This window comes from Crocuta crocuta, unplaced genomic scaffold (genome assembly GCF_008692635.1).
Source record: "Crocuta crocuta isolate KB4526 unplaced genomic scaffold, BGI_CrCroc_1.0 scaffold21, whole genome shotgun sequence".
Taxonomy (NCBI): domain Eukaryota; kingdom Metazoa; phylum Chordata; class Mammalia; order Carnivora; family Hyaenidae; genus Crocuta; species Crocuta crocuta.
In genome coordinates, this window is record NW_027527938.1 from 3,515,407 (window position 1) to 3,530,456 (window position 15,050).

Genomic DNA, 15,050 nt, shown 5'->3' on the forward strand with positions numbered 1-15,050 from the left:
ACTCTTGCATCCAGTGAGTATACAACTTCTCTCAGCTCTTCCTCTCCCTTTCATAGCCATCAGGAGGCTTGCGACCCACTCCTCTGCACCAAGATGGGAAGGACAGGGAAGACAAGAAATCCCTTCTTGTTTCAGCAGGTATGAGGAAGCATTTCTAGACTCTGCCTTCTTAAAATTGCGTCCATTGGTTCTACTTCAACTCTTTTTCCTCACTGCAGCTTTGAAATATTTGAGAATAGGTTATATCTCCCATGAATTCTCTTTCTTATCCCAGACATCCCCGTTTCTCTACCTGCTTCCCTGGAACAGGGTTTCCAAAGCCTTTGTCACTCAGATAACATTCACCAACCTTTGTGGATTGTTACATTCAAATATATATTTCTCTTAAATCTTTCTATATGTGATTGTTATTCAAGGAGAGGGAAAAGCTATACATAGGGGTCACAGTGCCTGATGGGAATGCACTTAAATATAGATGGAATAAGCAGTGTCTTCTGAAAACCTTTCCTCTGCCTCTCTCCTCACCAGCTAAAACATTTGCTCCATTGAGTCTGGAAACTCCATTGTATGAGTTCAGTCCACTGCCTTTATACTAATACGAAGAGAGTGAACAGAAAGTCAAAGTGCAAAACCATGCTCTTTGGAGTAAAACAGACGCAGGCTCTAATCTCAACTCTGCCATAGATAATTGGGCATTCTTCTAACAAATCCAAATCTCAGCTTTTAACCTTATAAAAGATATATGATTACCATGAGGCTTAAGCACAGTGAAATTTTGCAGTACTGAACAGAGAAGGCTCCTAATATATTGTTAACTATTTCCTTTACTTGTGTGTTAGTGCAAAATTCTTCTTAAAAATACAAATGTTTTTGCAAATACTCTTTAAAATGCAAATGCATAGTAAATACCTAAAGTTGTATGAATGCATTTATTAATTACTCCTACAGAACACAATAAATAAAGCATAAAAATATTGGTGACCTGGTAGATGATGACATTTATAAAGAAAAATGGATCAAAACAGTGAGGCATTGTGTTTCAGAACCAAATATTTCCTCCTTGAGCTTCTAGATAGGGTGAGTCCTATATATAGCTCCAGTCTCTTCAGTTTTCTTTTCCTGAGACTTTTACCTGTTTGGTTGTGCTATTCTCTTCAAGAATGTGGTAAAGCAAAACACAGAAGTAGAACATATGCAGTAATTTCTCAATAGGTACACAGAAGAATGAATATAAAAGTCTGTAAGAATTAATAGGAATAGCTGCAATGACATGGTCTGACTTATTATCAGAATCATTTTCTTTCTTTTTTTTAATGTTTATTATTTTTGAGCAAGAGAGAGACAAAGCATGAGTGTGGGAGGAGCAGAGAGAGGGAAACACAGAATCCGAAGCAGGCTCCAGGCTCTGAACTGTCAGCACAGAGCCTGATGCAGGGCTTGAACTCACAGACTGCGAGATCATGACCTGAGCTGTAGTCAGCGCTTAACCAACTGAGCCACCCAGGCACCCCTGTCAGAATCATTTTCAAAAAACTAGATAGTATGTAAGTAAGTGGAAGTGGCTTTCTTAGTTAAGTTTGTAGATATTCACTGTTAGTACTTTTCATATTTAACTTCCAGGCAGGTTTTATAATAGTAATTGATCAAAAATACTTCCCTGTAGAAGCAACCAGAAGGGCAACTGGTGACAATACATTGCTCTGAAAAAGTACATTTTTCTATGAAACCACGTGGGAATACATGATACAAGTTACTATCGGCCCCTCTTTAGCCCAATCTATCTGTTATTAAGGATCCACAGAAAGTGAAAAGTGATGGATAAAAGCAGCACTAAGACATTGTCTGAAAACAAAACTTCCTGATATTTGAATACAAAGTCAAAGAGGGGTGCCTGGGTGGCTTGGTTGGTTGAACATGTGACTCATGGTGTCACAGTTTGAGTTGAAGCCCCCTCTCAGGTTCTGTGCTTCCCTCTTTCTGTGTCCTTTCCCTGCTCCCACTCTGTTAATTTCTCTCTCAAAAATAAATAAACATTTAAAAAATTAAAAAATATATATAAAGTTAAGGAATGGTGCAGAATTCTTGATTCCTCATCTGCATTTTATATTCATACTTTATGTGACAATGAAATATTTATTTTTGTTTCAATTATAATTGCTTCTTATTTCTTTTAATCTTCACTTCACTACTTGTTTCTTGATATAATTGCTTGGCTCTTCGTTCACGTTCCAGAATTTCTTTGGGGAACAGATTTTTCTCATCAAATACAGCTTTCAAAGCTACAAAATGATGAAGAAAATGACATGTAAATTATACTTGGTAAGAGACCCAATTAAATGAAATAATGGGGAGAAAATTCCCATTTCAATTCATCTGAAAATTTGTGTGTTTCTAAACCTAAGAGTGTATCTGGGGGAATTTTCTCTTAAATTCTTGCTATTCCTTTGACTTCGATTTAAATTAAAAAGCTAAATTTTAACAGAGTTTGTTCTATTAATGTATTTATACCATGATAGAGATCTACCACTTCACTGTAGAAGACTAAAGAAGTTTGTGTTTTCCATTTTTGGTTTTTAATCTACTTAACAGCTATCAAGCCTCATAATAAGCCAAGAACAAATTATTCTGTATTGAAATAAGACAATTAAAATAATCAAAACACAGTTTGACTGTCTGCATCACTAAACAATCTCTTCTGCAATCACGTCCTTAGAAGATACTTTGATCTGCAGGGATCTGTGGCGTCCGAAAAAAAGAGCCAAATTATCCCCATGAGTGGCTGTATTATGTATCAGTGAGATGTAGGAGGAAATTGTGCCACGCATTCAAGAAAATAATTTTGGCCTTTTGCTTAATTTTATCATTTCAACAAATGTTTACTGAGTGTATATTATGCACAATGTTCTATGCTTGACATAAATGAGGCACAAATATGACTAAGTTGCAGGCTTTCTTCCAACTGGTAGAAAGTAGGGGCCATGCCCAAATAATCAAAAATACCAAGTACGATAAGACACAGTGCTGAGAAAATAGGAGCAACAGAAATTGTGGTTAAAAATATAAAGAGATTATAACGATATAGAGAGATCAGAGGAAAAGCTTAAAGAATTAGACACTATTTGAGGTAGATTTTGAAGTCCAGATAGGATTTTAATTGATAAGAAGGACCACGGAGGTGAGGAAGGGTTAGCAAGGGGGAAAGGAAATGTCAACTAGAGGGAACGAAGCAAACAAAAGTGTGGAAAAACAAGAGCCTGTTCAGGTAATTCTGAATAATTTAGTACAATATGACCAAAGTTCAAAATATAGAGAGACTGAGGTTGGAGCGGGACAAAGGAATACTTTAAATGCCAGTACTGAGGAATATGAAATAAATGACACAAACATTGAACAACTTCACAGTATACTGCCATCTTTATATACCTGGACTGGGGAAGGGGAATCCAAACACCTCTCCACTTCCCATATAAACATGACTGTATAAGTCAATATCTCTCACCATTTTCTCTTGGATATTATACAATAGCAACCAGGAAACATGAAAAAATAAACAATTTGATAAACAAACTCCATGTGAGTTAAACCCAAAGACAAAGGTAATCTGCAGTCTGCAAAACATGAAGAAGGGCAGACAAAGAGTTGTTACACAAGATAAGGTGATGGGTCCGAAAGTCTAAGAAGTCCAGCAGCAACAGCATCTCAGAAAGTTCAAGCAAAAAGACACTCACTAAAGGTGAGGGGCTCACCTGCAGCCCAAATGCTTATCTTTCATTTGTGTCTATGAATGTAAACAGAGGTGAACAAGTCTGGAAGCAAAAGCCCTCCACAACATCTTGTTTGGTTCAGGGAAACAGATGAAGCAGGGCTACATGAAAACTCATGCTCTTAAGCCATTTTTTGCTAAAAGTAGTTTGCCTCTGTAGGTTGTAAAACTGAAGGCCACTCCAATCCCACACCACAAACTCTCACCTAGGGACCTACTACAAATTTCAAGTCTAAAACAATCCAACTCATTAAAACTAAATAATTAAGAAAGGAAATTTTTTTAAAAGTCATACTGTAGACACAAAGTACTGTGAGCAAAATTAGAAACAAACATAACAAACTTTAAAAAGGGCGGAAGAGGAAATGCTTGGGTTGCTGAGTCTGTTGAGTGTCTGAATTCGACTCTGGTCATGATCTCACAGTTCATGAGTTTGAGCTCCAGGTTGGGCTCTGTGCTGACAGCTCAGAGCCTGGAGCCTGCTTCGAATTCTGTGTCTACTTCTCTCTCTGTCCCCCTTCTGCCTGCACTCTCTCTCTCAAAAATAAATAAAAACATTAAAAATATTTTCAAAGAGCAGAAGAACAAATCAATACATGAACTACTACCAGAAATATATTGGCATTGGCCAGATAGATATTGTTACTTAGGGCTTTGTGACAATTCAATTTTTAAAACTCTCAAAAGCACTTAATTCTGTAAAGGAATATCACAGTGCAGAAGTGAAAGAGTGCCGGAAATGGAAAAGGCACAACAGGAAGTGAGGAAAGCAATCTGGCAGAGCTCAAGAAAAGTCATACAAGTGGGGCGCCTGGGTGGCTTAGTCGGTTAAGCGTCCGACTTTCACTTAGGTCATGATCTCGCGGTTCGTGGGTTCGAGCCCCGTGTCGGGCTCTGTGCTGACTGCCAGCTCAGAGCCTGGAGCCTGTTTCAGTCTGTGACTCCCTCTCTCTCTGACCCTCCCCTGCTCACGCTCTCTCTCTCTCTCTCTCCTAGAAATTAAAAAAAAAAAAAAGTCATACAAGTGAGAATAAACTGTGTGGTAACATACTGGGAAACAGAGTTTGCAAATTGAAAAAAACAAACATACTAAGGTGAAAATGAAAAGAAATGAGAGAGGAAAGTGACACTGAAAAAGAAATAGATTCAGCCAAAACAACAATCAGATGAGCCTTTAAGAACACACACAAAAGTGGAACAAATATTTGAAGGTATTATGTGTAAAGTTTTCCTTAGAGACAATTGGACATGCACAAGAAGGATGTACTATGGCACCAGGAATAACAGAATCAAACTGAAGCACATCTTAGTCAAATTATTAGACGTTAAAGAGAATCATTTGGCAGCCAGACAAAATGATCAAGTCGCTTAAAAGGAGAGAAATGCATATCTTGCATTAGATATCTTCACAGCAACGATCAATACCAGAAGACTGTAGAGCAATACCAACAAGAAAATCAAGGAAAGAACATGTGAAGTGTGGATATTATATACATTCAAGCTGAGCCTCAAATCTAAAAATATATGTTTCAACATGCAGGGAATTCAGGGACTATTGTTTCTAAGAGAACTTTTCGAGAAAACTACTACAAAATAAACTGATGAATGACTGAAGAAAATTTAGAAAAAGACATAGTGGTGAGCACTATATTTTTAAACGTAGAAGTGAGATTAAAATAAGATGAAATGTAGGATAACAAAATAGACGATAAATGCCACATTCCTGACAATATTGAAATGATACAATTAACAGAAACTGGAAGGATTAGGGAGAAGAAGCTTCCCTCATGATAAATCAGCAACAGCTAAGAGACAAAGGACTAAAGCCAAAAAGTCAAGGAATAGCAGTATAAGTGAATCTAACAAAATAAAATAAACACAAACAAAGATCATATCGTTGAATAAATTAGGTAGCAAAAGAGAAAGAGGGGAATGAAGAAACACGCTCATTTTATCATCAGTTGACATGGATACTGTCGACCTAGAAAACTGAAGGGCTAGGAGAGTTATATAAATCTATGAATATAAAAGTACCACTAGAACAAATATATAATACCCCCCAAATAAAAACAAAGAAAAAATTACAGATCCAGTGAAAATGTTAAAACGTGTATAACCAATAAATGATGAAAAAGAACATGAGAAATACAAAACCAAAATATTTATAATACATAATGTATATTTTTATATATGTTGACAAACTTAAATGTGCTCAATTTCATGATCAAAAAAATGATTTTTTAATTGGATCAAAAGCAAAACCCAACACACATCTAAAATGAAGTGACTTCGAAATTTTTAAATAGAAGGATTGGAAAAGTATTCCAGGTAAATCAAAACCCAGAGAAAGCAGAGGTCAAAATCTAAAATCACCCATGCATACAGAAGCCCTCAAAGATACACTGAAACTCATATTAGTGACTCCAGAAATAAGTGATACTGGGAATTGAACAAACCAGTGTCATAGAGGGGAGGGAGAGTTCTCACTGAATAATTTTTCCTAAGTTCTAATATTTGATTGTGTATATTTTGTTTTTTAGCAATAGCACAAATATGAATAAGCCTGGAGCTACCTCTTAAGCAAAGCTACCAATGAAAATACTTTCCATTTGTCTAATGCCAGCAATATAAGATATATGGATTTCTGTACATTAGCAGTTGATTCTGCCCTGTATGCCTGAGGATTAGCATTTGAGAATCAGGAGACATTTTCAGTGCCTTAGAGTTCTCCTGAAATCCACCAGGAAAGCCAGAAAGTTCCTTTTGAAAGAGAATCTTGCCATTTCATTGAGATGTGTCTCTCAACTTGATGAGGAATTTTCATCATAACTGACTGGGTTTTAGGAGAGTTATACCAATAACTAACTGATAAGGCTTTGAGAGAAAATGTTGCCCTAGTTAGTCTTTTATTTTTTAGTTAAAAAGCAGATGATACCCGGAAATGATTCCTGCTTGCGAGTGGGTCTTCCTACATCCAGAAACAATAAAACTTCCAACAACTACTAATACTCACAAGGGTCTTTGTAGATGAGGCCAATTAAACCTTCTTGGCTTCACCGGCAAACTCTTGATTTGGCAAAAATGGTGTAATTAACCTAACACCTTCTAAGTAGATAATGGTAATCAATTCATCTTACTAATCAAAGTAACAACATCTGCTAGGTTAATGGCATAATGTTTTCATATGATGATATGAGTGGGTCTGCAATGGATTGTGTGATATATCTGAGACCATTAACCATTTATCGAACTTAAGATTATAAAAGAATATCTTTAACCTTGCTGTGATAACTTGTTTTCCTGAAGTATTTAACTGGCAAGGCTAAAGCTCCCAGTTATTCAATCAAACATTAATCTAGGTGTTTCTCTGAAGGGATTTTGCAGATATAATTAAAGTCCCTAATCAATGGACTTTAAGTAAAAGAGATTATCCCGGATAATCTGGGTGAGCCAGATTTAATCAGTTGGAAGAGCTTAAAAGCGAGGCTGAGGCTCCCCAAAGACAGGGATAATATTCTACCACTGGGCAAGAGTTTCTTCCTGTGTCCATGGAGTTTCATTCTCTTCTTTCCTGGCTGCCTGTGGACAACAGCTTTAGCCTGTGCCCACTCTGCCCGTGATCTTCCCTTTCTGACTCAGCTCTACTCATTTTGGATTTGTTCAGATAATCCATATCAGCCCCCACAATCTCATAAACCAATTCCTTCTGATAAATTTCAGTATATGGTCCTGCTGGTCTGCTTCCCTGAATGAACCCTGACTGATATACTTGCCATAAAGTACATCGTTCCTTGTAGGACAACTGTGAAGGGTGAAGTGTTCTTATTGAGACAAACAGACTGGTTTGTCAGCATTCTGGTGGTTTGTGACTAGAGTCTGTCGGCATATTCTATGTAAGGAAAATACGTTCATTCAAATATACAGCTGATCTTAAAGCACTCTCAATATCCCACATAGGCATTATTATATGGGACCTCAAGTCTCCAACTTCTTGCCCTCAACAAATTATTTAGAATCTTGGAGAGTAGTTTGTTTAGAAGGGCTAGTAACAGTCGATGTATATTAGCCTCTAAAGATCTCCCTTCACACTTAAATCCAAATTCCTTGTGCAGGCTACATGGCCCCATATGACCTGATCCCTATCCCTCTTCAATCTCATCTAGTAGCAGTCTCGATCTCTCTCACACTACCTCAGCAACAGTGACTTTCTTTCTGCCCCCGAGAACATAACAACCTTGTTCCCAACTCAGTAGCTTTACACTTCTGGACCCTTTCCTTGGAAAATTCTCTACCTAATATTTAGTGGGAGTGCTTTCTTTCAGGATTCAGCTAAAAAATCAGAGGTACCTTTGCTGATGCCCCCTAGTCATGTCTTATCACATTATCCTGTTTTACTTTCTTCATACCTCTTACCAATATCACTATCCAATCTTATATTCTTGTATTTACTTATTTATTGTCTGTCTCTCCCCTAGGTGGTAACGTCAACAAAAGCAAAGAACTCATCTGCCTTTATACCTCATATACTCATAGCACCCAGCATGGTGTCTGGTATATGGAAAATATTCCTATATATATATAAATTTTTTAAGTAAATGAACAAATGAAGATACCTCCAGAAATGCAAAGGGGTGGGCCCACTTCTCAAACTTCGGAATTCTTGCATTCTAGGGACCTGAGAAAGGTGGTTCTCCATGTCACGTACCAATGTATCCATCTAGTTACCACAGCCCCTGCTCTTAAAAATCAATATCTAGTGTTATGGGTAACCATTTACACTTAGCATTTCATACCTGGGAAAATACAACATTTATACTTTCATTTTATAGGTAGCTGCTCAACAAGGTTTGTTATAATGATACCCAAAAGGTGTTTTTAAAGTAATGAAAATGAAAGATGTGATAGTCATGAAGCTATTAAAGCATTTTCACTAAAATGAAATGATTCAGTGAACTTCATAAAGCAAAGTTAATCTTTTATCATCTGATCCTTCCCTTGTCCCCTGACTGGCAACCAACCATATCAGACAAACAATAATGGCAAAGCTCACAAAGGCGTCCTGGCAAGAAAGGACTTGATGACGATCTAAATATAGCACTGCAATTACCAGCTGTTGTCTGTTGATGAATACACAGGATTCTGAAAACCTTCTAATTCAGATCCTCCATCCTATTCTAAGACCTCTAGATAACTGCTTCTCAAACTTTGATGTGTGTGAGAATCACCTAGAAATCTTGTTAAAACACAGATTCTGATTCAATAGAGCTGAGCTGGGGTCTGTGATGCTACATTTCTAGCATGATCCCAGGTGGTGCCCATGCTATTATCCACTGACCAAGTTTCTAATTCCTGCATATGGACTCTCGATCAGTACAGCCAAGTTGTCATTCAATTTCAGCCATCATTGAATAACACTCTGGTAGCAAAGCAAAAGGTTGTTGGCAAGGTGGTGAGGATTGGTCAAAATGCTTTAACAGTCTTCATATTAATTCTTAAGTGATTGTGGTTCAGGACCTGTTGAACTTTTTCTAAGATTCAATTTTTTTAAATTTCAGATTTTAATTTATTTGCCTTTTAGTTTACACAGGATAAAGACTCAATTTTTTAAGAGCAGTTTTAGGTTAAAAACAAAAATGAAAAGAAGGTACAAAGATTTCCCATAATCCCCTGCTTCCATACATGAATAGTCTCCCCCTTTATCGACATCATTCACCAGAATGGTACATTTTTTTTCCCCGAGGATGAATCTACATTGGCTTGTCATAATCACCGAAAGTACATAGTTTACCTACTGGTTCACTACTGGTTGTGTACATTTTATAGGTTTGGAGAAAAGAGTGATGACTTATATCCCTCACTGTAATGTCATACAGAGTATTTTCAGTGCCCCGGAAAATCCTCTGCTCCTATTCATCTCATCTCCCCTTCTCTGGCAACCACCCAGCTTTTTACCATAGTTTTACCTATGTCATGTAGTTGCAATCATCCATGTGTACCTTTTCAGATTGGCTTCTTTCGCTTAGTAACATTCATTTAAGATTCCTCCATATCTTTTCATGGCTTAATAGCTCATTTCTTTTTAGTGCTGAATAATATTCGATTATCTGGATGTAGCACAATTTATTTATAACTCACTTACTGAAAAACATCTTAATTGCTTCCAAGTTTGGGCAATTGTGAATAAAGTTGCTTCAAACACCCATGGGCAGGCTTTTGTGTGTGTATGTTTTCAACTCTCTTGGTTAAACACTGAGGAGNCCACAATTTATTTATACACTCACTTATTTAAAAACACCTTAATTGCTTCCAAGTTTGGGCAATTGTGAATAAAGTTGCTTCAAACACCCATGGGCAGGCTTTTGTGTGTGTATGTTTTCAACTCTCTTGGTTAAACACTGAGGAGTACGGTTGTTGGATTATATGGTAAGAGAATGCTTCCTTTGGTAAGAAACTGCCAACTATCTTCCAAAAGAGTTGTACCATTTTGCATTCCCACCAGCAATGAATGAAGGTTCCTGTGGGTCCATGTCCTTGTCAGCATTTGGTGTTGTCAGTGTTCTAGATTTGGGCCATTCTAATAGGTGAGCAGTGATATCTCATTTTGTTTGACTTTGTATTTCCCTGATGATGTATGCAGAGCATCTGTTGAACCTTTTAAAAGATGTTTTTCACGTATTAAAGATATCTCTCTTCTAGGACCCAAATTTTGGTGTGTGTGTGTGTGTGTGTGTGTGTGTGTGTGTTTGACTTTCAAGATGATTTAGTGTTATCACATAAAGATATAAAATGATAGGAAGGAATTCCATTTCTAAGATGCCTGTTTTGCACCCATTCTTTAGTTATTTAAAATTTCCTGAAGTGATCATATGTAACAGTTTCTCATTTCTTACTTGAAGTAAATATATCTATACATGCTTTCTTTTTGTATTTTAATTATTTGTTCCAGTGAGAACTTTTCCACAATATCAGTGATTTTCTTTCTTTATTGGTACTAGACTTAAGATGGTATAGGGCGCCTTGGTGGCTCAGTTAAGCATCCAACTTCAGCTCAGGTCAATATCTCATGGCTTATGAGTTTCAGCCCCACATCGGGTGCTGGGTTGACAACTCAGAGCCTGGAGCCTGCTTCAGATTCTGTGCCTGTTTCTCTCTCTGTCCCTACCCTACTCATGCTCTCTCTCTCTCTCTCAAAAATAAATAAACATTTAAAAAATGTTTTAAAAGACTATATTCTAAAGCAAAAATACAGTAAATTAGATTTTACTAAAAGTGTATGTGTGTATTTTCACCCTGTAGTTTATGAACTATGCAGAGAATTTTGTGTTGCAATGGAAAACGATGCATTGCCTCTACTACATCCTTCTGAGCTATCAGAGTCTGGCTGCTGAGTTCACCATTGTTGAGCTATTTTGCCCCTCTTTGTGAAATGCAGGTTACTCTGCCAATGTATACACAAACTCTGTCTCATATGGTAGAGGATTTTTTTTTTTTTTTGGTTCACATTTATTTATTTATTTTGAGAGAGGGAGAGAGGGAGAGAGAGACAGAGAGAGAGAGAGAGATCATGCAACAGTATGCATGTGCACAAGCAGGAGAGGGGCAGAGAGAGAAGGTGAGAGAGAATCCCAAGCAGGCTCCAAACTGTCAGCACAGAGCCTGGTACAGGGCTTGATCTCACATGTGAGATCATGACCTGAGCCAGAATCAAGAGAGTCGGACGCTTAACTGACTGAGCCATCCAGTCGCCCTCTCTGGTAGAGTTTTAATTGACTTGCTCCCCTGCTTTGCAAACATCAGTTTTGGAATCTATCTACAGATTGGACTGGAGACTTAACATGCACAAATTGTCAGTTCTTACAGATTTTCAAATCTTCCAGTCCCCTTTAGTATCTGACTACAATACTCCAAATGAACTTTCCCCTTTCTTCTCACACCTGACTAAAACTGAGAACTAAAACCTGAGAGCCTAAATCCTTATCTAAACTCTACGCTGTCAGTAGCTCTGCTCTTCTCTCAGCATCTCCAGGATCCAGAACAACTGACCTTTGTCACCAACTCACAACATATGGTTCAAGTGAATTTGCAGGAACAACCACCAATGAGAATCCCTGAGAGACCACTTTTGAGACCCTGCTTTGTCCCCCCCCCCCAGAAGTTAATGATCACCTCTGGGTTGTTTCATGATGAGAGATATTCCTTATTCTTGAAAAAAAGAAGAGGCACTGACAATATTGAACTTTACCTGAGCTCTGTACTCCTGGAAGGCAGAGACAGTTGAGAAATTCCTTTACTATTCTGTGTTTGGGAGGCAAATACCAGCAAAGGAGGTCTCCTACTATGAGATAAAGCCTTCTGTGCCCTTCCCCAGAAGTCCACTAAGACTCATGGATTCACCGCCTGCCTCTCTACCAGCTCAGACCCCCTTCCTTTCCTTTGAGACATTCCTCTTTGACAAATATTCTCCCTATGCAATAGCCTGCAATAAAATCATCTCTTTAATTGTCCTGTTCATTTTGTCTTTCAAAACAACAACAATAACAAGAACAAAACAATTCACCTGAGATATCACCAATGAAGCATCTTCTCTACACTGGAAATTTTAAAGATTTTACAGACAGAGTGTGAATGGGTTCTAGGGAATTTACTGGCGAAACCTGACCCAGAGGCATTTCCAAGTCACTTCTAGGTTTTTGAATAAGGCATATCAAAGAGGGGGTTCAAGCTGTTAGAGAACCCACAGGGAAGAGCTTGGAGGCCAGAGAGAGAGTATGAAAGATGTTTCAACTTGAAAGGGAAAGAAAGAGAATATAACAGGACATTAAAAACCCAGTAGGTAAGACTAAAAAGTCACCAGGAGATTATGAAGTGTTGGAAACCTGTCCCCAGTTCCAAAGTGGTAGTTTAGAATATTGATAGTAAGTCTGGCAAAATGCCCCTCATCATACAATTGCCAAATAACCTTCCACACACTGTAATTATGAGGATGGCGTGCGTGTGTGTAAAATGCAGCACAGAGATTTAAGACAGACCATTGTAATGAAATTGTGGACAGGGGATACGTTGGTAATTGAGATTTTTTTAAAGTGCTTTTTTATTATAGCATTTTTTAAAATTCAGCAGCATCCTCCTGAAAAGGAGAAGAACAATGTTAAATGAAAGTGATAAAAATAGGTACTATTATAGTAAAGTGGTTGATTTTAGAAATCAACATAAGAATAGGCTTCCTAGGCAATATGATTTGAACACCATATGAACAAGAGAGATGACACCTAGAAATATTAACAACACGAACAACTAAATAACATGGGCACGTCTCTGGGGCACCTGGGTAGCTCAGTTGGTTAAGTGTCCAACTTCATGATCACATGGTTCATGGGTTTGAGCCCTGTGTCAGGCTCTGTGCTGACAGCTAGCTCAGAGCCTGGAGCCTGCTTCAGATTCTGTATCTCCCTCTCTCTCTGACCCTCCCCTGCTCATGCTCTCTCTCTCTCTCTCTCACAAACAAATGAAAATATTTAAAAAATTAAAAAAACAAAAACAAAAAACATTGGCACATCTCATGTAGGGCCCAGAGAGTCTATGCCACTGATTCCTAGTATAGAAAATAGGAATTTAGGGATGTTTAGTGCAATAACAATGGAATAATAACAATACAATGTTATCAATAAAGAAAATGTATCAAATGCTCATTAGGTGTCAGGCTCTATGCTAAAGGCTCACCTGAATTATTTCACTTCATGCTCACAGCAACATTAGGAAGATGGTAACTAATATGATACGCCCATTTTTATTTGAAGAAACTAAGGTGCAGAGAGTTTAATTGTCCTGTTCAAAGTCATGTAGCTAACAAGAGGTAGTATCTTGGTTTGAAGCCAAATGTATGCTTGAAATTTTGGCTTTATACCATTAGTGCTTTGAATCTCCCAAGTTTTATTCCCTTTATAAATGGAAATTCTTTCAAAAGATAACCATAGCCATTAACACTTTATAACTTCATAGGAATAATGACTGCAATTTCAAAAGATAGAAAATAATGTGAAGGGCCAGGAGTGGGGGAGAAAGCACAAAAATAGAGGTAAGATGATAAGATGCCAGTTATCAATGTACTGGCCCTCAGCTCCAAATCCACTCTTCACTGCTTGCTTTGTGATAATGGACTGGAGCCCCATAAATATTTCTTTTGCCAGCTGGTGTGATGTTGTGCCCCACGACGAGGGGACACTAGCAGGACACTGGAGGAGAAGTGGACTTCTCTTCCGCGTGGGCGCTCCTGTCACCATACTCCTGCAGGGCACTTTCTCCTGCACTGGACTCCTATAGTACCCTATAGTACTCCCCAGCATCAAGCCCCACAGTGGTTTTTCCAGCTCCAGACTCCTATGATGCAGGCATGGCTTCTCCAGAGCCCAGAACCAGCAGCTTTCCTTGTTACCCGAGAAAAGTGCCACCCATCTAGTGACACCCAGTGGATGGCTTTCCATAACACCCCAAGAGGTGAGCAGAGGTCCACCACTGTGACTCCTCTCTGTGAACAGACTCCCCTGCACTCCTTTGGTGCTTTGCAATGAGTTCTGAGATGCAGCACCTCCATGTGGATGGTTTCCCAGAGCCACCCTGGGAGATTTTTGCCACGTCTACCTGCAGCAGCTCCGCCACCCTGCCATACAGTGATATGATAAGCCTTCTCGAAAAAGGTCTAGGTATCAGCCCTAGCTTGGGTGGGTATTTTACTTGGTCTATCTCAGGCTTGAGGGTGGAGTGGCTGTTCCTTAAATCTGCTATTCCTGAGTTCTTTCAAGTTCTCTTTACTTCCTACTAGCCAGCTTTCTATAATACTCATGATTATATCTAAAATCAGAAAAAGACAGGGGCACCTGGGTGGCTCAGTCGGTTAAGCGTCCGACTTCAGCTCAGGTCATGATCTCACAGTTTGTGGGTTCAAGCATGGGGCTCTGTGTTGACAGCCAGCTCAGAGTCTGGAGCCTGTTTCAGATTCTGTATCTCCCTCTCTCTCTGAGCCTCTCCTGCTCTTGCTGTCTCTCTCTCTATCTCAGAAAAAAAAAATTAAAATCAGAAGAAGACAGTGAACTTAAAAGGCACTCTGAAACATGCCTGTACTTGCTTTCAGTTACCTCTCTGTCTTTCTCTCCTACTACAGTCATTTCTTGGAAACATGTTAGCTTTTCTTGGTTGATGTCCCCAACCCCTCCATCATAATATATTTTGAAAACTACTCTAAACCCTTCTCTTCTTATATTTCCTCTCTCAATAATAGTGTCTCTCTCTC

At 38.4% G+C, this 15,050-nt stretch overlaps 1 protein-coding gene across 1 annotated transcript in view; it reads right to left on the minus strand.

Annotated features, from left to right (window-relative positions):
- Window positions 1-2,148: 2,148 nt before the first annotated feature.
- The window catches only part of WDR49 (WD repeat domain 49), a 136,920-nt gene continuing 124,018 nt past the window's right edge, over window positions 2,149-15,050 (minus strand). The window contains exon 18 of the mRNA XM_077752230.1: window positions 2,149-2,279. Within this exon, the coding sequence (XP_077608356.1) occupies window positions 2,149-2,279 (131 nt within the window). The remainder of the gene's footprint in view (window positions 2,280-15,050) is intronic.